The following is a 24,938-nucleotide window of genomic DNA, read 5'->3' as shown; positions in this document are numbered from 1 at the left end:
AAGAGCAGAGGAGGGGGGCTTTGCATTTACGTGAACAACTGCTGGTGTACAGATACAGTGATTATAGACAGTCATTGCTCACCGGACATAGAATATCTGACTGTTAAATGCAGGCCCATCTATCTCCCAAGGGAGTTCACTGTTGTCTTAATAACGGCCGTCTATATACCACCACATGCAAATGCTAACTCTGCCATTGGACTGTTGCATTCTACAATTAGCAATTTACAAAGTTTGCACCCTGATGCTGTGCAGGTCATTGCAGGGGATTTTAATCATGCAGAATTAAAGGCAGCACTCCCTAAATTCCACCAGCATGTCAAATGTGCTACTAGGGGTGTGAACACCCTGGACAAAGTTTACTCCAACATCAAACGGGGCTACAGGACTAAACCACTACCACACCTGGGCCAGTCCGACCATCTGTCCATGCTTTTAATACCAGCATATGCCCCCATCAAAAGGACCGCACCTACCATCACAAAGACTGTTGCAACCTGGCCGGAGGGTGCCTCACAGCAGCTGCAGGACTGTTTTGACAGGACCAACTGGGAGGTCTTTGAGCACCAGGACCTGGAAACATTCACAGACAGTGTATTATGCTACATTAAGAACTGCATGGACATTGTCACAGTGAAAAAACGCATCCGGATATACCCCAACCAAAAACCATGGATGACCCAGAAGGTCCAGCAGCTACTTAGAAAGAGGAACACTGCCTTTAAGTCCAGGAACACAGAACAATACAACATAGCTCGAGCAAACCTAAAGAGAGCCATCAGAGAGGCCAAAGCAGACTATAGGAGGAGGATTGAGGACCATCTAGGCAGCAACAACAGCCGGCAGGTGTGGCAGGGAGTCCAGCATCTCACAAACTACAGGACCAACATCGGAGCCGCCGTGGGTGACCTCGCGCTGGCAGAGGAGCTGAACATCTTCTTTGCCCGCTTTGAGGCCACTTCACCGGAGACAGCACAGCCCAACCAGGTCCACAGCAGCAGGATCCTCACTCTTGAGGAGCATGAGGTGAGATGCACACTGCGGGCGGTCAACCCGAGGAAGGCGGCCGGGCCTGATGGAATCCCAGGACGAGTGCTAAAGGACTGTGCTGACCAGCTGGCTGGAATCTTTACAAAGATCTTCAACCAATCACTCGCCCAGTCCACTGTCCCACCCTGCCTAAAGTCCTCCACCATAGTCCCCTTGCCCAAAAAGCCCCTCATATCAAGCCTCAACAACTACAGACCAGTGGCACTCACTCCAGTGGCGATGAAGTGCTTTGAGAAACTGGTCCGCAGACACATCACAGCAGCCCTGCCCCGTAGCCTTGACCCTCACCAGTTTGCTTACAGAGAGAACCGATCCACAGAGGATGCCGTGGCCACAGCACTCCATGCTGCCCTTTCACACCTGGAGCAGCAGGGATGCTATGTGAGAATGCTCTTTGTGGATTACAGCTCTGCTTTCAACACCATCATCCCACACAAACTGGTAATCAAGCTGGAAGACCTGGGGCTGCCACAAACCATTTGTATGTGGATTAGCAGCTTCCTCACAGATCGCAGGCAGAGAGTCAGGGTGGGCCGTTATACATCCACGGCCATAAGCCTCAGTATCGGATCACCTCAGGGCTGTGTGCTTAGTCCCCTGCTCTACTCCCTCTACACACACGACTGCACCCCCGTCAATCACAGCAACACCATTGTGAAGTATGCAGATGACACTACAGTGGTGGGGCTTATCGCGGGGGGAGACGAGTCTGCCTACAGAGATGAGGTAAAGCAACTATCGACATGGTGCACAACTAACAACCTCCTCCTTAACACATCAAAAACCAAAGAACTCATAATTGACTACAGGAGAAACAAAACCGACATCTCTTCATTAATCATCAACGGGGACTGTGTGGAGAGGGTGGCTGACTTTCGCTTCTTGGGAGTCCACATTGAAGACAACCTATCCTGGAGGGTAAACACCGATGAGCTGCTGAAAAAGGCCCAACAGAGACTATACTTCCTGAGAATACTCAGGAAGAATAACATTACACAGAGACTTCTGGTGTCCTTCTACCGTGCCACAGTAGAAAGCATAATAACATACTGCATATGTATCTGGTACCCTAGCTGCACAGTAGCTCATCGGAAAGCACTCCAGAGGGTTATCAACACTGCCCAAAAGATTGTTGGCTGCCCTCTCCCCTTACTGGAAGACCTACATGGCTCCCGGTGTCTCAAAAAGGCACAGAACATTATAAAGGACACCTCACACCCCGGCCACCCCCTGTTTGAACTGTTGCCTTCTGGCAGGCGGTACAGACTAATTAATGCAAGGACAAACAGACTCAAAAACAGTTTTTACCCAACTGCAATAACCGTTCTAAATGATGCTGCTAAGCGATAATGTGCACAATCACTGTTTAATCAATGTATTTTGACAGGAGAATGCGTGACAAAAGAATGTGTGAGAGGATGTTACTGAATGAATGATGCACTGACTAGAGAGCACTTTAAAATTTCGTTGTACCTGTGACAATGACAATAAAGATCTAAAAAAAAAAAAAAAATAAAGTTGATTCTAAACTCTGATGATTACAATGATATTGAATTTGCTTATTTTTGGATTAACAGATGTTTATTGTTGTTCTTATTAATTAAAATGATGTATAAGACAAGAACAAAATATAGATTCCCCATACCTCAGAAACACAATGTAACAATGGAGAAGAAGGTCATAACATTTTCAGCTATAAATAATAGCTAATAAAAGACCTTTATGTCAGAGAATATACAATAAGTTGATCACAACATCAGAAGAATAAATACAGTATAGGTAGAAAAACAGCACTGACTGTGGAACATATGCAGTGCAAGTTAGAAATACATTATTAAGTTGTGTATGACTTTTGTGTAGAATAAAAAAGTTATTAGGGACTGTGGTGTTCTTCTTATTTTTTTTTACAGAAACAATTTAAAATTTAGACTTGGTCATGTAAATACATTAATTTGATCATGATAAAATGTCATTACCTCTGTAAACAAAATCATTTAGACTATATCTGTGGAAGTTCAAACAAAGTTAATTCTGGGTGATATACGCACATTAAAGTCACCATTACATCAATATTGACCATTCATTTTGACACTGGACCACAAAACCAGTCATAAGGGTATTTTTTTTTTTTGAAATTGAGATTTATACATCATCTGAAAGCTGATTAAATGGTTTGTTAGGACAGGAGATGCGGCTATTTGAGAATTTGGGATTTGAGGGTGCAAATCTAAATATTGAGAAAATCGCCTTTAGTTGTCCATATTAGGTTCTTAGCAATGCATATTACTAATCAGGTGTCTCCAATAATGATCAATCATCACTTAATTAATTACTAATTATCTCATTACCTTTAACTTCTGTTCAATACAAACCATTAATTCAAGTTAAAATGTAGTATTTAGATCATGTTTAGTGAATACCATCTGTTCATGTTAAATGAACACAAATATTTCAAGCTGGTTTAAGATCATCCATTGTTGTTAAGATAATGTGGTGGAATCATGTGGAAACACTGTCCACGATTAAATCACGTTCAACCAAAGTGCTGTTTTTTTGAGTGCATGTTGAAATGAAAAATAGCCCAAATGGCATTCATTTAACATGAATTGTTCAGGTAAAATGAACAAAACTGAAAAATCATTTTTTTGAGTGCAGTTAATATATGGGATGCCAGCTGGATGCGAAAATGTTTCTGATTTCTCATCTTACACAGTCGAACGTGATAAAATGGGTAGACAGATGAAAATAAACAGAGCAAACCACCACTTGACCAAGAACGACAGTTTTCGACAAGCAGTTTTCTTGTAATGTGTGAGACTTCTGGTTCATAAGCCGCTGTGGGAAAATAGCGAGAAGAATAACAAAGTGCAGTAAATGGCAAAACTATTTGCACTATAAACCATTGTTCATAAATAAGACAAAACTTTAAATTTAAGGGTTAGTTTACCCAAATGAAAATTCTGTCATTACTCATCCTCAGGTTGTTCCAAACCCAAGACCTTTGTTTGTCTTCAGAACACAAGATATTTTTTCGATGAAATCCGAGACCCTGCATAGACAGCAACACAACTGAAACGTTTTATAATTGAGTGGCTGATAACATCCTACTACAACAGTTGGCTTATGTTGGTTATATATTTTGGCTGATTTAGTTATGGTGCTAAAGTTTTCCAATGGTAGTGAGAGACACATTCCTCCATCTTTAAAAAAAAAATACAATGAGCAGATGGGCGGAATAGTGTCGTTTGCGAGTACCGGAGTCACGTCATACCGGTTTTCCTCTCTCTCTCTCTCTCCTCCGCACGTTCTCTCTCTCTCTCTCTCAGACCACTCCTCTCTCCTCTCCCCCGATCACCCCAACTGATGCTCCTGCTCTCCGGTACCGAGGACAGAGTCTCGTGCGAGCCCGAGGAACTGGATCCGCTGTTTTACCGCGCTGGATTTTGATCCGTTAAAGACAAAAAAACGAAAAGATGGATAGAATACCAGAAGAAACGCGCGGGCCGTAGCTACAGACTCTATCCCGTCACGACATGTCACTTGTCATGACAGAGACGTTTATGAGCTTCATTGAATATGCGTAACGAGAGCAGCAGATACGGTTTATTCGTTGGCAATGAACTTGAATTTCCGTTCCTCCACATTAACGGGAGGACATGGCTCAATACACATGTTCCTAAATGCTTTGGAACATAATTCCTTTTTCTGCATCATCTCAGTAAGACATCAGTAGAGCAGTTTGTCAGTGCACAGCGCATTATGTCCGTTCAGTGCTGCATTGATGTAAGGGAAACGCTGGAGCGGAGGACAGACCGAAACGTCGTGTGATGTGACTCGTGTCTCAGCAACACATCCGTCCTGGGATTACTGCTGGAGTACCAAACAATCTCTAGAAATAGTCTAATGGACAATTACTCAACGCTTCAGTGTAAGTAACCCTACCAAGTCATTTGAATTCTAATATTGAAATGGTGGTGTCTCTGGTATCTAATATCTGATCATATTCAGATGCATGAGATCAAGCACTTAGGGTATGACATCTGCAGGTTTCTGCTTAAAAAGTGAATGTAAATGTATTCTTTTTTATTTATTTAATTATTATTATTAATTTGTAAATCAAATATTAATGGAGCAACACAATTAGTTTTAAAGAAATTGACATAAGCTAAATAAATAAAAATAAGTAAAATTAAAAATACATTTTTATTTCTTTATTTCTTTATTTTAAGCAGATGAAGAGGGTCCAAGGAGGGGCTGAAATACTGTACTTTTGAGATAGCATGATGCTTTTCTGAGGAACAAATTCAAAATAAGCATTTCATGTTATATCTCATGAACTGATTAACAAACTCCTTTGTAAACATATATATTTTGTCCACTTATCAAAAACAATTTGTAGTTCAGGTATTCTGCATCTTCCTCCTCTTCCAAACTAGTTTTTTTTTTTTGGTGACGTTTCTGACCAGAGTGAAGGGGCTTGGGCCCGTAACTCAAGAGTTTTGTTTAAATCCCTTTTTCAGGGATTCTCACATTCACCATTTAAAAAAAAACTTAAACTACTTTAAATTTGCATTTTGCTGATTTTGTCAAATTCAGTCTTGCTGTACGCAATGACCTCAGAACAGTGTTGCAGTGCATAGTGACAAACAGGTGTTTAAGAAAGTGCTGTGGTGGTGTCTGCTGGTATTTAGTGCTTTTAAGAGTTTTCAAATTGCAGTAACTGCCTCTTACTTTGCCTTTTTAATCGATTTACCCTACTTCTCATAAAGTATAACCCCTTTGTAATGGTTTACAGATACACTACAGCTTTACTTAAACAGGTTAAGCTAGATTTGTAAATATGATACCTAGTAGCATCTCATCACTACTTAGTAGAATGTTATTTAGTCAAGTGATTTAGAGCTTGACATGTAGTCAAGGGATTTTTAAGGGATCTGTATATTTCTTTATTCAGTTTATACATAAAAGTGTGGCATTCTGCCATGATTTTTATACTGTACCTTCTGATACTGTACAAAAATTCCAAAATCAACTACATTACTCTTTGTCATATAGTCAATGCATTAAATCATCATACACTCTTAGGTTCTTCAAGCAATGCCATAGAAGAACCATTTTTGGTTCCACAAAGAACCATTCAGTCTCTTCCATCTCAGTCAAGAACCATCTCTTTCTTACCTTTTTATAATCTGAAGAACCTTCTTTCTGAAACAGAAAGGTTCTTCAGATGTTAAAGGATCTTTATGGAACCATTTAGACAAAAAAGGTTCTTCTATCTATGGCATCGTGAAGCACCTTTATTTTTAAGAGTGTACTGTGACCTCGTTAAACCATCCAGTTCATCTGCATATCAGTTTAGTTAAACCAGAACTAAATGTTAAACCAGCATGTTTATCCACACTACCAATCATTAATATCTCATCTACCATTCTGGATTTAATTTCCATTATTGCCACAATATGCACCCCAATTATTAATGACTGAGACTTTGAATATCTCAGAGGCCCTAATGTTACTAAGAACACTGGAAGTTTTGTCCAAAAGAACAAAATGTCTTTAAAAAAGTAATCGTTCTTAAGGTACACTGCGCTGCTTGCACCTTTTTGACATTTTTAGTGAGAATGCGTCAGAAAACAGTCATTGTTAGGAGATATTTTATTAGTTAACCTTGGCAGCAATGTTATGTCCATCATCCTGCACTTTCTGGAACATTTAAGCTGCTGCTGTGAATTTACTTTCTCAGTCTGCTCAAAAAGACAACGCTATTGCCCCTTACATGCTAAGCTGCCATATTCTGAGAAGGTATGTGTGCCGCAGATAAGTTCCTGGACAGGTGTAAGCAGATTAGGGGTGGCAGTGCCTCATCCTGGCAGAGAAATAGGACCATAGCCGACGTGACGGCTGAACAAAAGCTGAGTGGCATGGCCGGTGGAGAGATGTTTGTATGATGGGCCTTGTGGCTGTCAAGAGATAAATAGCCCTTCGCTAGCAGGGGAGGGAGTTGGAAGGCCTGCTGGATCTGTTCCAGGAACTTGGAGAGAACAGGGGGAACGGAGACTGTCACCAAGGGCACTGATACGGACTGTCCTGCTGCCAAATGCCAACCACTGTCTGTGTATATATATATATATATATATATATATATATATATATATATATATATATATAAATAAGATGATTTTTATTTTTTTCAAGCAAGATGCCTTCACTGCAGCTGTCTCCCAAAGACAAATAGTCCAATCAGCAGAATAGGATCAGCTTGTGCTGCAGCTGGGTTTATGTGTCTGAATTGGGCCTTGTACCTGCTGAGTATGGTCTGTCTTTTGTGAATAGATCTCATCAGTTGCTATTGTGACAGGAATTCACAAAAGGAACATGATTTCCAACATTGCTGTGAAGATTCTACCAAGCTGTTTTGTAAAAAAAACAATCAAGTTGTAACACTATTTGACAGGTCAAAGTCACATTTTGGATGAACTCAAATTTGGATTCAGAATCCATGAAATTAGAATTTTAAGTGTTAATAACTCAGCATGATCAAGTATAAAATTGAGGCTGGGGGGAATACTCACAAGCCCCTGTGCTTGAATAATTTAATTACGTATGCTTGATCAAAGCATGGGAGCTTATGGGGACATGCAGAAGTTGTTATTAAAAATTAAAATAGGTTTTAGCTCTTTTGAGTATTGTTGGTGGCTCACTCGGGCCATGTTCAATTCAATCCATTCCTCTCAAGCAAATATTTCATAAAGGTGCAGTTTTATGTGCATTAAAATTTGCTGGTTGCCTGACCCAATGAAAATTATTTTAAATAAAACTAAAAGCTAAACAAATGTTTTGAGAAAATTTTACTTATTAAGAATTTGCAGCTGTGTTCTATTGGTATTTTTAAGACACTATTATACTTTTTATTAATTTATGTATTTATTGTTAAGTAGGTCTGTATAAGTTTTAATCATTTTAATGTGTACATCAAGCTATGCTTTGCAACAAGCTGAAATAGTTTTTAGCTACCATTTAATTTTTATTTATTTGTTAATTTATTAAAGTTTACCCAAAAATGACAATTCTGTCATTAATTACTCACCCTCATGTCGTTCCAAACCCGTAAGACTTTATTTAACAATTTGTTTCTTCCATGTCAGTCTTTAACATGCGTTTATAAGAGGTGAACCACTGGTTGAACCACTGATGTCACATGGACTATTATAATAATGTCCTTACTACCTTTCTGGGCTTTGAACATGGTAGTGTATTGCTGTTTATGCAGGGTCAAAAAGCTTCTGGATTTTATCAAAAATATCTTAATTTGTGTTCTGAAGATGAACAGTTTTAAAGGTTTGGAACAACTTGAGGGTGAGTATTTAATGATACAATTTTCATTTTTGGGTGAGCTATCCCTTTAAGTTAAAAATGACCATTTTTACAAATAACCATGGTTTACAGTGAGTGTATAACCTTTCAAATATTTATTTTTACAGTTTGTCTTCTGTTTATGTGTTGGACAGCTTGTCTCAAAAACGGCTGTATTTCTGAAATACGTCGTGATGCTGATGTGTGATTTTGACAGAATGCATAACTCAAATTCTTATGTAATGTTACTAACCTTAGAAGTTTTGCTTTTTGTATTCTAGTGCAACACAAGTAAGACTAATGCTTTTCTTCATGTTGCCCAGAGTTTTGCCCAGTGGTCAGCATCCCACTGCTTCCATTTGCTGTACATTGGTTTGTAAGGTCCTGTTAAGGTTTCTTTCAATGAAGACTATTTTCACAGCCTCAGGCTACCATTACATCAAGCATAAAAGTGGCTTTATAAGATAAGTCCACTCAGGTCCATTTTTCAAAATGAAGTTTCCATGTACTCAGGAACTAGATGTCCTTAGAAAACCCAAATCTTAATTTCCTTTCTATTATATTTTTTAAATTGACCCTGTCACTTCTTTATGATTTCCGTAATAGTAAATCTGTATGGTAATAGACTTAATTAGCTAAATGGGCTTTATATTAGACACCATAGAGTCAGTACTTTGAATATTTAATGATTTGTTTGAGGTTTCACGCAACCTTGTCAGAAGCCATTCATAGGCCTGTAGGCTGTGACAAGAAAGAAACACAGTTAACTGCATTAGCGGTATGTCTAAGGATATGACGCAACACTGTTTTCCCCTCACATATTAATTATACTAGTCTGCTGAGGTTTAGAATAAAGCTGTGTTTGGTGTATAACCAAAGTGAAAGGTTAAAAAAGTTATCTTTATTAACAAACCGCATATTTGAAGTCTAAACAAGTACATTCTCGGATAAAAAAACTCTTGGAATATATTCTGTGACACAGTATTATTTATGAAATTATAGTTGATTTGGGTGTCCGCCATGACATTCGCTGTGAGAAATACTGCAAGAGGAGTGATACAAATGGTAAAGCGATTGGATTTCTGTTATCACTAGAATATCACACTCTTAGCCAATCAGATTTGAGGACCAATGAAAACTTACCTGTGAGAACTTTTTCGCAAGACGCAAAATACGTACCTCCATGTATGCTTTGTGACATATTCAATGTGAAATATCCACTAAGTGTCGCTAAAAGAGTGTTTGTTTTTTTCTCCAGAACAGATGAATGTACATATGGTTTTATGTGACGTTGGGTTTGTACGTGTCACCTCAGTTCTGACTTGAAATGTCTGTTGAAATAACTCTAATTCTCTGTGACGTTTAAAAAAATGTACCATCTGCACTACACCTAAACCTACTCAATAGTATGAACAAAAGTGAATGTGACATAAAAACACAATTGCAAGCATGCCGTTTTATCTTGTTTTTCAATCCTTATCTTTCAGCTCTTTTATCGTCATGATTTTCACTGGTTTTGTGCTCAAGGATTCCACATCCTAAGGCTACGTCTACATTAATCCGGATACATTTGAAAACGAAGGTTTCATTTTAAAACGCTCTCCGTCCACACTAGCGTTTCCAAGCGTTTTCCAAAAGATTCTCGTCCACACTGAAACGTAGGAAAATGTCAAATTTGCCTTACTGCGCATGCGTAAAGCCTTCAAAATTATACAGCGGTAATACGTTTTCACGCAATTCTTCTGCTGGGATCATTTACGGAAATATTTCATTGTTCACTGACGCGTCTATGTCGCGCTCACTCATATTTGATCTGAAAAGCAGTTGTCATGTTTTGCAGGACAGCAACTGTGAGTAAATTTTTTGCCATCATTTTAGGACTGTAATTTGGAGAGTGTACAAGGTAAATCTCTTTAGCAGCAGTGTGACAGTGAATAGCACAGGCACATTTACTGCTGTAAACATAGATATCTATTGGTACAATATGCGTCACATGACTAAGTATGCGTCATCGTTTTCAAAAGCCTCCGTTTTCACAGTCCACACTACAAGGTGAAAACTTATTCAACTAGTCAAATTTATCCACTTTGGAGAGCATTTTCAAAAAGCTCCGTTTTCCTTGACAAAAACGCCGTCTCAGTGTGGACGGAAGGCCAAAACGGAGAGAAAAAGATGCGTTTTCAAACGAAAACGTATTAGTGTGGACATGACCTAAGTCCAGTTCCGTGCTGGCTGAGCTACAGAGTAAGCTTGTTAGGTCAGGAAAGTGAAACATATGGAGCTGTACATTAATCATGTGTACAAATCGATTACAAGTGCTCACTGTTTTACCGCCTCTAGTGGACATTTCTGTTGGAAACTGCAGTGATATGTATTTATTGGTACGCAGTTTGTGTCTTGCAAAAAAGTTCCCCCAGGTACGTTTTTGTCATGAGATCAGGTAGATGTATGTAACATCCAGAATTGTAATAATATATTACCTATGAATATATAATTAATATGTACTAATATATATTACATTTTAATGTCATATCCACTCTGAAATGATAACGTAACAGTCTGCAAGTAATTCTAATTTTATGTTTCAACCACAAATGGCAATAGAGAGGTTAAAGTGTATAGTGCCATTCCCATTTATGTTACCTGACCAAGCATTTTTACAGTTCATATTGTCACATTAGGACCAACCAAAAGTGATTAAGAGGAATTGAAGTGCATTTGTGTTAGAAGAGCACAGGTGCAAACAGTACAAACAGAGATAATGTTTCACCCCTGCACTCTGCTGAAAGCTGTTTGTACAGTTGTGCGTTTAGAAACTATTTATATAAAACCATCTGATACCTGTATTGTATTGCAAATAATACAGATATTTAGAGATATAAACATATCTGTAAATGATCGTTCAAATATTGTAATTTATTAGCTGGTTCCATTAACGTAAATCGAGCAATCAGACCAACTTTATCAGAATTTAAAGGGGTTATCGAATGCACATTAATGTGTGTTGGCAGTTTGTGTACACAATCACCCTAATATTCCCTTGACGACACATCGACAGAGGCCGCTCCTATGATAGTAGATTGACATGAGCGCCTTACCTTAGACCTGCCCTCACCGAGCTGAAACAGTCTGACTCCGATCGCCATTGTGTCAACTCAGGTGCAGGGGAAGACAAGAATGTCTCGGATTGAGCGATTGAGGTGTTCTGTTGTTGGATGTAATAATGAACATAGCAGTCGTCATTTACTCTCGACATCTGAGCTCCTGAAGACGCAGAGGATGATGTTACTTTTGTTTTTAAAAGGAAAGCACCGATCCCAATCTACATATGCGTCTATGTTCGTGCGAATCGTTCCTGATGCAACTTCACCCACAGCACAAGAGAGTATAAGGGTGTTTTTATGCATCTTTCTTAATGTACTTGTTGGCAAGCTTCGCCACTAAACGTGGCTAAAGTAAACATTACGGCTCATAATTCCAGGCAGAGAGGGGCGGGGCAAGCAGAGCTGATTTGCATTTAAAGGGACCATGCAATAAAATGAGTTGATTTTTTGCAGAGCTGATTTTTGACGGTAAAAGGATGTTTTTTTTACACTACTATTGAGAATTTTTAACCAAAGTATATTAGAGACTTTTCATTAAGACCCTAAAGAATCATATGAACCTGGGCCTCCAATGACCCCTTTAACAAATATTTAAAGGGATAGTTTACCCAAAAATTACAATTCTGTCATTAATTAGAAACCCTCAAGTTGTTCCAAACCCGTAAGACCTTCGTTCAACACAAATTAAGATATTTTACTATGCAAATTAAGACCCTGCATAGACAGCAATGCAATGTGTGCCTATGACACAGAAGATAAGAAATTGTTAAATAAAGTCGTTATTTGAGCTTTCTTTGCACATGAAAAGTATTTTTGTAGCTTCATGACATTTTAGTTGAACCACTGGTGTCACATGGACTATTTTAACAATGTTCTTACTACCTTTCTGGGTTTGAACATCAGTTTCATTGCTGTCAGAATGCATTCAGATTTCATCGAATTTCAGATTTCATCAAAAATATCTTAATTTGTGCTCCGAAGATGAACGAAGATCTCACAGGTTTAAAAAGACATGAGGGTGAGTAATTAAAAAACAGATTTTTAATTTTTTGGATGAACTCACTTTAACGTCTTAAAAACCTCATCATAATGAAGCAGTTTAGTGCACTGTAGGTTGGTCTTTTCCATGCGGCATGTGCTGATTTTGCAGTTCTATTTAAAAAGAACATATTTAACATTCTTGCAGCGTAACATTCTCTGAGATTAGAGAAATCCAGCAGTCTCTCATGCAGAACAGAAAGCCCATAGGGCCTCATCAGAATCATAATGTCATGTTAGGTACAGAGTAAACAGTCTGCTGATAAGACACACAAAAGCATTTAAGCGCATAAAGATACGTCAATTTATTACTTTTGCCTAAAAACCTCTTTGGACTAGCAGGATGTTGTCAATTTATTGTAATAATCAAATTTGACTTCTATAAAGATGATTGATTCTCTCTGCTTTGATCAGTGCATTAGCTCTTGGCGACTTGACAGAGCACAATTGAGATCTTATAAAAGAAGCATTCAATGATGGTTTCTGTTAGTTTTTAAGTAAGGATGGATGATGCCGAGCCATCTCTGTGGTGAAGCTGGACTGTACCTTAGGGCTTTTATTCAATTTCTGGGCGGAGATGTGGCATTTTGCTTGTTCATTCCATTATGACTTCTGTAGAAGCGACTCTTTAAATAAAATAAGTGATATTATTTTTCTTTTTACTAATAATCACAAACTGTATTGCTCTCAAATACTTTTTGCTTTGCTTCCATATCATAATTTCAGCAGTTTCTGACTGTTTTTCTAAATGAACATGTGGTGTGTCACTTGGAGAACATCTTGATGTAAGAATGCCATTACTTAAAATGTACATCTTTCTGTTTGTAGTTTGCCATTTGAGAGCATATGTGTTTTGATGAAGAAAGAAAGCATTTTTTATTCATGCTGTTCATCTCATGGATTCTTTTTATTAAGCTTGCTGTGAAAATGTCCATTCCTACTTAGTAGTTTCATCTACTTTCTTTTTTTACTGCAAGCATTAAAGTTAGAATGCACTGTTGGACTGACGTGAGCCTGTACTTCAGTAGCATTGTAAAACATTTGATCTCACTGTAGGTGAGTGTGTAGCTTGTTAAATGAAGCTCCACTTGAAGTAGCCTTGTACTTTTTCTCTTCTCTAATACTGAAGCAATCAGAAATAAGTAGGTCAGTGTTAAATGTACCTAAGAAATAATATATGATGTGATAAATCCATGCATGGGCTGCTGCCGCCTGTGGACTTTAATGATATAAAGCACTTAATTTAAACACCTTTTAATTCAACCATTTAAACTTTCCAGATGAAGTACCCAGTCTTCGCGTGGCAGGATATGGTCATGCTAAGAGCATATGCTTAGTTAATTTTTTAATTGTATTTAATTGTATTGTATTTTATTATTATTATTATTATTTTTGTTATTTCTAAAAAACTCATTTAAAACAAAACATCTATATAGTATAATATTTAGTTTGACCTCCTGAAAATTATGTTCAACCATTTTTAAGGGTTAAGAACCTTTCACTATCCATTTGTTGAAAAGGAATTAGTGGAAAATATTATAGCATACACTACCAGTCAAAAGTTTTTGATTTTCTTTGTTTTTTGAAGAAGTCTCTTCTACTCACCAAGCCTGCATTTATTTGATCCAAAGTACAGAAAAAACAGTCAAATTTTGAATAAGTGTTTTCTATTTGAATATACTTTAAAATGTCATTTATTTCTCTGATTTCAAAGCTGATTTTTTAGCATCATTACTCCAGTCACTTAATCCTTCAGAAATCATTCTAATATTCTATTACTATTATGTTTTATTATGTTGAAAACAGCTGAGCAGAATTTTCTGAGCAAAATAGATAATAGAAATAGAAATCTTTTGTAACATTACAAATGTCTTTATCCTCACTTTTGATTAACTTAAAGCATCCATGATAAATAAATGTATTCATTTCTAATAATTAAATGTACTCAACTGTTTTAAATATTGCTAATAATAATAATAATAATAATAAATGTTTTTTAAACAGCAAATTAGCATATTAGAATGATTTCTGAAGAATCACTAAAGATTAGAGTAATATGCTGCTTTAGCTTTGATCACAGGAATAAATTACATTTTAAAATCTATTCAAATAGAAATCACTTATTTTAAAAAGTAAAAATAGTTCTGAAAAATATTACTGCTTTTGCTGTATTTCGGATCTAATAAATGCATGCTAATAAATCTTACTGTTCAAAAACTTTTGACTGCTAGTGTATATTACTCATATTTTTTCCCCACACAAAGCTATGTCAAAGTGTTTCTGGCTGTGTGCAGTATATTCAGCTGTATTTTACATGAAAGCTTTCATTTCCTTTTCTGCTGCCTTGACATGAGAGGTTTTCGTTTGGCATTGCCCTCTTGAGTCAGCCTCAGCACAATAAAGAACAAGAAAATTCCATTTTCCCATGTGTAGGCCTGTGACCACATGACTCTGTACTGTCTAAGTCAGTTTAGTGCGGAGAGTCAGAAGGGATTACTCTTTCTTGTATAAGACCCTACAAATGGAGATTTCACATGCAGTGCATCGTTCTTTAATCCGTTACTTGGGTCGTAGTCTTATGGCTCACTGCGTCACGCGTGGGATCCTAATTAGACTGTCTTTGATTGCTGGCCAGTAGTTTACTTACAATGCGGTTTGATGTTCAATTGTGACTGGGGTACGTTTTTTAGGCCCTTTGGGTTATGGAGAAAGGATTTCAGAAGTACTAAGACATACATTTTAGACTCTAGATTGTATGTAAGTACAGTCCATAGTTTTTAGACTATATGTGACCCTGGACCACAAAACCAGTCATAAGTAGCATGGGTATATTTGTAGCAATAGCCACTGTATGGGTCAAAATTATTGATTTTTCTTTTATGCCAAAAATCATTAGGATATTAAGTAAAGCTAATGTTCCATGAATATATTTAGTACATTTCCTATCATAAATATATCAAAACTTGATTTTTGTTTATTAATATGCATTCCTAGGAACTTCATTTGGACTACTTTAAAGGCGATTTTCTTAATATTTAGATTTTTTTTTTTAGTTGTATCCTAACAAACCGCCAAACCAAAATCAATGGAAAGCTTATTTATTTAGCTTTCAGATGATGTATAAATCTCAATTTTAAAAAATCAACATCATGTCTGGTTTTGTGGTCCAGGGTCACATATATGTGACTAACATAAAAAAGAATTTATTTATTGCAGAGATGATTTTAAGGGGAAGAGACCTAGAGATGGACCACACATATAGATTTAACTGTGAATAATTGCAACACTAAATGTAAAAACATTGATTCATCACTAAGAGATGAAATCTCACACTGTTCACATGCACTGCTGTGATATGAGCATCACTAAGAGACAAAATAACAAAATATTATACTAGCAGAGCAGCATTAGGTAACATTAACGCCATAACAAGCTGAAATGGCAAACGCTTGATTGTGGTATCTTATGAAATAACATGGTACCTTGCACAGACCCAAGTTTATTAATAAATGGGAGTCATGTAAGGTCAGTGACATAACGTTGGCAGGTAGAGAGGAATTAATGAATCGTGAGAAACAAGTATCTAGCTACAAATGCTAGACATCTTTGCTGACTGTTATTCAATCTAATGTAGCAACAGCTTAAAGTCAATGTATAACAAAATAATCAATTATTTAACATTATCTAACATGTTCACAAAAGAGTGAGGACCATGAATCAGAAAGTGAGTAGGGTCAATTTACATTTCATGTTGGTCTTAAAGGGATAGTTCACCAAAAAATTAAAATTATGTTATTAATTACTCACCCTATTGTCATTCCAAACCCGTAAGACCTTTGCTCATCTTCAGAACACAAATTTAGATATTTTTGATGAAATCCGAGAGCTTTCTGACCCTCCATAGACAGCAACACTGACATGTTCAAGGTCCAGAAAGGAAGTAAGGACATTGTTAAAATAGTCCATGTGTTGAAAATTAGAAATTGTTGAAACTGTTTAATAAAGTCATTTTTTTTTTTTGTGCACAAAAAGTATTCTCATAGCTTCATAACATTATGGTTGAACCACTGATGTCCCATGGATTATTTTAAGGATGTCCTTACTACCTTTTTGGGCCTTGAATGTGGCAGTGGCATTGATGTCTATGCAGAGTCAGAAAGCTCTTGGATTTTATCAAATATTTTAATTTGTATTCTGAAGATGGACAAAGGCCTTACAGGTTTGGAGCAAACTGTAACCTGTCTATTAATTTAAAAGATACCGTAGAGCACATTTTGAGGTTATCTTTATGTTATTTTTCAGATTGCAATTTTACAAATGGTGGGTGGTGCTGCCTTTTGGATTTTTTCCAGCTGACGCATTTTAAAACTTTACTGCTTTCCATTATCTCCAGCCTGTGCTCGCACAGAGGGCTCATGGAATCTCTCAATTCACTGCCAGCGCACATGGTCCATTAACTCGGCACAAGAAAGTCATTGCAATCAGCTTACCATTTAATTAGTTTTTACTGGGGTATTTAGGAACTTGTTTTTCTTTTGAATTTCGTGAATACTGCACAAAGTGGGAAATTAATAGTTGTCACCCTCTATCAGCTTGCGAACGACTTCCAATATCACTGGTAGGCCCAGTCACAGCACTGTATAAGGCTGGTGAGATTACCCTACTTGTAAACAGACTTACAGTGCTGAGTTGATGGTTTATAAGCCACCAGCGTGGATGTTGTTTGCTTATCAGGCCTGAGCCTGTGGCACTCTTGATTCTTTCCCGTATCAAGACCATTGTAGTTTAACATGGATGCTGCTGCCTGAATGAGATTATGCTATTTCTGCTTCTGTTTTTTGCATCCACACAATGGCATGTCACACTACATTTCCCTCTTATTGTATTAGAAGCAGCAGTTATTATAAAAATAACTTTGTCTTAGAGGTATACTTGCTCAAAATGAAAATTCTGGCTTTGTTTACTCACCCTCATGCCATTCCAAACACACTGTTTTTCTACGAAGCACAAAAGATGCCATTCTCAAAAGTGAAAAGTTGCATTCCAAGGGTGAGCTACCTGTTCTATTTCCTTTCTGTCTTGTCTAAAAAAAGCTTTCTCTTCTGCCTTGTGTCCTGGATCTGTCTCCATTAGCGCAACTGTCCCCGGGCCCCAAGATCCACATAGGCAGCTAGGACTCCCTTCCATCAAGGTGACCTAAAATACCCATATCTACATTGCTTAGCCCAAACTTTGAGTTTTGTCCATATTCTCTTGGTGTTTGGCAACAAGATTGGCTCTTTTGTCACTGTCATTGTGTCTAATACGTCTTTAGGATGGTTACGCAAGAGTGTTTTAACTTTATGGGATAATGCCATGCTGTTTTGAGTCCAAAACTAATTTTACTTTGGATTACTAAAGGAGCTATATTGTATCAATTCATCATCTTGCTATGTGGTTTCTGCTTCCTTCCAACATACTCAGACATTTAAAGGGATAGTTCAATTGAAAATGAAATCACTGCTGTTTACAACTTTATATGCAACATGTCAGTTGGCATCTTGACATGAATGCAATGTGACCAGTTGCCATTGGTTGTCAGGTGATCAAACAGTGTAGCAGTTTTGAATGTGAAAGTGTGGAAGTGAAGAATATAAGAACTTTTTGTTCTGTTCATCACAAAGTTATAAGGTGGCTTCAGAAAACTTAGAATGCATTAGTTGCATTGACTTTTTAGAGACTTTTATGAAATTTTTTACTCACAGTTTTGAAGCTGGGCAACTCATTTTTTATTATATACTGTACCATTAAAATATATATATTTCATATTAATATTAGTAAAATAATATAAATAGTTTAATTACTTTTAAAGTATAGTATTAATTGCATTATTCAGTATTTTTTAAATTATTAACGGTGTTATTTAGAACAACATTGTTACATATATATATATATATATATATATATATATATATATATATATATATATATCAAATCAGTGCTGTTTGTTTGAACTCTCCTGAAATTCATGTATTCTGAAAAAAAATTCTGATGGTTTCCACAAAAATATGAAGTTGCTGTTTTCATCATTGATTTTAATAATATTTTTGATATTTCATGAGCACTAAATCAGCATATTTGAATGATTTCTGAAAGATCATATGACACTAAAGACTTAAGTAATGGCTCCTGAACATTTAAAATTACATTTAAATAATTATATTATTAATTATTATTATTATTATTATTATTATTCACATTTTCACAGTCATAAAGTACATTCAAATTTAAAACTATACCGATTATTACAGGTCAAGTAGACCGATAACCGATATTTTAATATTTATAACCAATATTTTATATTTTATAATGTTTCAAAAGATTTCAGATAAATGCTGTTCATCAAAGAAACCTACTCAGCTGTATTCAACAACAACAACAACAACAACAATAATAATAATAATAAATGTTTTGAGCAGCAAATTATTAAAGGATCATATGACTGGAGTAATGATGCTAAAACTACAGCTTTGAAATCAAAGGAATAAATTACATTTTAAAATATATTACAATAGAAAACAGTTATTTTAAATAGTTAAAATATTTCAAAATGTTTTTGCTGTACTTTGGATCAAATAAATGCAGGCTTGGTGAGCAAATGTTTTAATGTTTTTCTTTAAAACATTAAAAATCTTACTGTTCAAAAACTTTTGACTGGTAGTATATGTCTGGTATAAAAAATGAATGTCAAAATTAAGAATAGCAACGGCTCTGACAAGAAATATTCTTTAAATTATTTTATCGATACAGATACCGATAATCATAAAGATGCTTAATATAGGCACCACTGATAATTGGTTGGACCCCAAATTTTTTTACTCAAATAAAAATAGCCTTGGTGAGCATAAGACACTCAAAACATTAAAAAACATACAAACTCCAAACTTTTGATCAAAAGTGTACATGTAAGAAAAAATTGCAATACTTTCTTCTTTATTTCTCTTTTTATGTTCCACAAAAGTCATATGGGTTTGGAACAGCCTGAGGTTGAGTAAATAATGACAGTAAAAATGGCTCATGTCTGAAATGGGAACTGTGCCACGGATCATTGACTGAGGTTTCAAAAAACGAACATTCAGAGAAAGATCTCACATACAGTATTGGTAAACACAAAAGCGTTGTTAACCAAATCATTCGCGGCAAAATCCCCAGAGAAACACGCATACATTTACGCTGTTTAAAATGTAGCCCTGTAGAAGTACATTTAATTCAAGAGAGTTTGCTTTACCATTATTGATTTCGCTTTGTAGTGAAAAAAGAGAATCCAAGAAAATGATGCCTTGCCAGCGGATCATTAATTGATCCTGAATTTAAAGCCGTGGCTCTCTATTTGCTCTGCTTCGGGAAGGATAGCTTTGAAAATCCCAGGGGCATATTTGTTTTCCTGCATGTCTTCTGCCTCTGATTATTGGAGAAAGCTGCAGTGTCTGCCAAATCGCCGTGCCTCATGCTGAGGCAGCAGTGAGGCTGCTCTTGAGCAGTCATGGTCATTGAGAAGGAGAAATGGGGCAGAGCCAAATGGATGGAAAGCAGGTTGCCTGGTCATCACAGCAGTTATGTCCAAACAGTCGCATCCTTTTTTGGAGCGGTTCAACAATTGTTCAGTGAACCCAACAGAGTGTCTCTGACAGCGCATGGAGAGGTTATAAGCATTTGTGGCATCCACTTGCTTGACTAATAATGCCTTCCCCTCAGACACAGAAGATTCTTGTTTCATCAGCCGATTCAGCCATGAACGCTTGTGACAGATGTCTCTACAGGACACTGTTTTTAAAATCAATCCGTTTGCCATGACCGTCTTTGCTATACATTGTTAAAGCCTTTGATTGACCTTCAGCTTTTCAAAAACAGCACAGTGCTTTCCCAGAAAGTCTCTCCAGGACAAATACCCTTTTAGAAAATTCTGCCAATCCGTTTTTGTTACCTGCTGTTCCATTGAAAACTGACCCTTTATCTAATCGTTTTGGTGCATGTCATGAGAAAATGACACTTTGTGTGCCTTGCTGGCAAATTATAATGCCAATGCTAACATCATGTGTCCTCTGAAATTCCTTGAAAAATCGTTCTCGCTGCCATTTTGCCGTCGTTGTCATCTTGTGTAATGAATTAAAATACACTGTGTACCTACACACGATATTTTTCCACCTTCCAGTCGCAGTCTGACGTGTCCTCAGATTACTTGATTGTGATTCAGCTGGTGTGCAATAAAAAAGGCTGCATTAATTCTCTGAATATAATTCCTATAGCATCGTTGTGATTTTTGGATTTTTAAGATTTGGCTACCTGAACTGTAAAAGGAAGGACAGAAACCTCTCATCAGAAGATTTCATTCAAATTAATTTGTGTTTTGAAAATGAAGGTCTTACAGGTTTGGAATGACATGAGCGAGTAAATTATGAAAGTTTTTTTCTATCTTTTTAAAATCGTAATCTAATTAGAGATACATGAAAAGTTTTTTGACCCTGAATGTATGTTGAGGTCTGATGTGGAAGAGAAGAAAAGTCATTATTTTTGTCTTATTTGCTTAGCTTCGTAACGTTACGATTGAACCACTGATGTCACATGGACTATTTTGTCGTTGTCTTTTCTTATCGACTAACTTTCTGAACCTTAAACATGTCAGTAGCATTGCTGTGTATGCAGGTTTCGAAAGCTCTCGGATTTCATCAAAAATATCTTAATTTGTGTTCTGAAGGTGAATGAAGGTCTTGCAGGTTTAGAATGACATTAAGGTTAGAAATAATGACAGAATTTAGGTTTTTGGGTGAACTAACCCTTTAATAATCAGTATGACCCATACACTGACAGTTTTGTGAGTCACCTCACAATCAAATCTGAATTGCAGAATTCTTTCAATATATATATTTTTAAATGATTTTAATTTTTAATATGGATCATTTTTGGATCTATAATCGGTTGAAAACATATTAGTTTTTGTGCTTGTGTTTTGTAGCACATCTATGCCAAGCATTCTATACACATGAGTGATTTTACTCTGTAATTTCAACACAAATGGTATGGAGATCAATGACAAAAGAAGTATGCTGTTATTATGTGCAGATGAAATTGTAGCAATATTGGCAAAATTGGCTTTGGAATAGCATTCTTGCAATGTTTTATTAAAACAACAAAACCTAATTTCATTGCTAATAAATACCCTGACATATTGAAGATCTACAGTAGTGCAGACATCTTGGGAAGTAGTTATCTGTCCTGATGTGCAGATGTGCTCATATAATCCTCTGTTTCCCCCCTGAGCCTACCTGACCTGAGGCAGGACTCCCAGGAGATCAATGTCAGACTCACCCACAATAACACAACCTACAGACCTACACACACAGCACTGGAAGAAAGCAGAAGCTCAGTTTTAAGTAGATAATAATGATTATTTTAAGAAGTAAAATTTTTAGATATTCAGACTGTGAAATCAGTGCATTAAACAGTTTATAGCTGTCTACTACTGTTGCTGATTAAACACTTTCTAAACTACTTTCAAAACATAGCACTGTACAAAAGTGTGAATTGTGCTTTTTTAATTTACAATGTGATGTTATTTAGTTTTTTAGGTTAGTTCACTCCAAAATGGAATTTCTTTAATCAAATGCTCACCTACATGTCATTCCAAACCATTCATGAGCCATTTAGCTCATCTTTGCAATTCAAATGATCATTTTAATGAAACCAAAGAGATGACTTTGCCTCCATTTAAAGTCCATTCCAAGTCCTCTGAAGAGACACAATCGCTTTACAAACCATCTTTTGTGCAAACTACTTCCTTCTGCCATGGATTCAAATTTCAAGTTGACAATGTAACAGCTGAGCCCAAGCCTTCTTAACTAAATAGAAAAGAGATAAACCTTTAGTTGCTTCATTGAAAGCTTATTGTATTACTTTATGAAAAGCTCACTGTATTATGTAGAGTACTAAGAGAGAGAGATGGACTGAGTGAGTGTGATTACCTGCATCTGATACAGCATTCGTTCTTTAGCTCCATCTCACATTCACTATAAAACATTAGTTTGAATATCCGCTAAAGAAAGCAATATCTTTGTCATACTATACTTTCATTTGTTAAGGCTGGTTTTCAATGACAGCGCTGCTCAGTGCATTTGTTGGCTGCGTCTTACAATGTGTTGTTGAAAGTAAAAATAACTACTTTGTTTACAACCCCGTTTCAGTCTCTTTCAATATAAAAGTCTTTTGTTGCAATCTAATGGTGGAGTAATGTAACTAAAATCACCATCACAAACACACATACCATTTACCAATACTAAATACTATTATTAAATATCATTATTTATTGAATAATAATATTTAATAAACAACAACAGCCATTACAAAAGTTTCCAGGCAATACAGTCAAAAAGTACAAAGCCAATGCACTGATATGCAGCTTTAAAATGCATCAGATAAAATATATTTGCCCTCAGCCAAACTGTTTGCTCTGGAACAAATAGAATAATGAGACCAAAGACTGCCTGTTCAGTTTACCCAAAACAAATTATATCTCATGTTTAACCACAAAAGAGACAATTCCAGAATATCTGGCAAAGGTAAGGCTGCTCTTGGAGCCCTGGAGCTCACATCTCAAAAAAACATTGAAGCAAATTTTTAAATAGACGTTATCTTTATTAACAAACTGTGTATTTGAAGTCTAAACAAGTACATTCTCGACATGGAATTACATTCCATGACACAAAAACAGTATTATTTTTTAAATTATAGTGGATTTGGGCATCCACCATGACACTCCCTGTGAGAAATACCACAAACGGCGTGATACAAACAGTGACACGGTTGGAGTTCCGATATCACTAGAATATTGCACACCTCTCATCAGATTCAAGGACCAGAAAGAACTGTTGTATATGGCTGTATAACGGCACAGCTGCCATTCGGCCATAGGTAATCACTGCGTGCCGATATACAACCATATCTCACATCTGCGAGTGTGATATTGTGTTTATACAACAGTTGGACGGCACAAGTATGGAAATAAACAAAATAACAATGGAGTGTCTTTAAAAGCCCTGGTTTGTGGATTCAAGTCTAAAGTTGACAGTTTAACAGCTGAGCCCAAGCCTCCGTTACTAATTCGAAAACGTCACTTTAGAACTAGTAACAAAGGAACATAGAGTTGCTTAATTGAAAGCTTATTGTATTACTGTATTAAAAGCTCACTGTATTATGTGGAGTAGAGTATTATGAGAGAGAGATGAATTAAGCGATCATGATTACCTGCATCTGATACAGCATTCATTCTCCATATTCATGATAAAACATTAGTTTGAATGTCCGCTGAGAAAAGCGTTATCTTTGTTGTAACGTTAATATCCTTTCATCTGTTAAGGGTGATTTCTGAAGACAATGCTGCTCAGTGCATCTGTTAGCTGCGTCAAGCTGTTGTTGAAACTAAAAACAGCCATAAAAAAAGTAGCTAGGCAATTCAGTCAAAAGCACAAAGGCAGTAGTCTGATATACAGCTTTAAAGTACATAAAATAAAACATGGTGAGATTTTGCCCTCAGCCAAAAGTATTTGCTCTGGAACAAATAATAGAATAATGAGACCAAAAAATGGCTGTTAGATTTACCTAAAACAAATTATATCTCATCAGAGCCAGCAGAAATTCCAGAAGATCTGGCTGAGGTAAGGCTGCTCTTGATGGGTTTTTAAGCAGTGAATGCACGCTGATGCCCTAGAGCTCACATCTCCAAAAACGCTGAAGCAAATTTTTAAATAGATGTTATCTTTATTAACAAACCGTATTTGCAAAGTCTAAACAAATACATTCTTAAAACTACATTCCGTGACACAAAAACAGTATTATTTTTAAAATTATAGTGGATTTTGGCATCCGCCATGACACTCGCTGTGAGAAATACCTCAAGTGGAGGGATACAAACGGTGAAGCGGTTGGAGTTCCGATATCACTAGAATATTGCACACCTCTTAGCCAATCAGATTTGAGAACCAGAAAGAGCTGTTGTATATAAAACCCTGTATTTTATATATTGAAAGTGATAACTTTGACCCTTATATGTGAATCATATTACTGACTGTGAGAAGAATGTGTGAAATTATTGTAAAGAAATACATTTCAGCTTCTGGAGGTGGTTTCCTAGGAAACAGTTTTCAGCTATTGTGAACAATATGTGTCAGGCTGGCTGCATGTGGCCCTGAGAATGCAGTTGTTAGATATACATGCATTTTTAATGGCCATGTACAATGTTCTGCTTTTATTCCCTTTAAGAGTGCCTTTACTCCTTGCTTCAGTCAAATGACTAACCTTTATAAAACAGAGGAGATGTTAAAGTCTGTTTGGCAGGATGAATGTAACCTCATTCACTGGCTG

At 36.5% G+C, this 24,938-nt stretch overlaps 1 protein-coding gene across 1 annotated transcript in view; it reads left to right on the top strand.

Annotated features, from left to right (window-relative positions):
• The first annotated feature begins 4,451 nt into the window (after positions 1-4,451).
• Positions 4,452-24,938, top strand: part of LOC141347544 (leucine-rich repeat-containing protein 7-like) — an 86,540-nt gene continuing 66,053 nt past the window's right edge. The window contains exon 1 of the mRNA XM_073852545.1: positions 4,452-4,978. Within this exon, the coding sequence (XP_073708646.1) occupies positions 4,954-4,978 (25 nt within the window). The 5' untranslated portion in view covers positions 4,452-4,953. The remainder of the gene's footprint in view (positions 4,979-24,938) is intronic.

The sequence above is a fragment of the Garra rufa genome, chromosome 12 (assembly GCF_049309525.1).
Source record: "Garra rufa chromosome 12, GarRuf1.0, whole genome shotgun sequence".
NCBI classification, from domain to species: Eukaryota; Metazoa; Chordata; class Actinopteri; order Cypriniformes; family Cyprinidae; genus Garra; species Garra rufa.
This window is presented reverse-complemented; position numbering and strand designations above follow the sequence as displayed.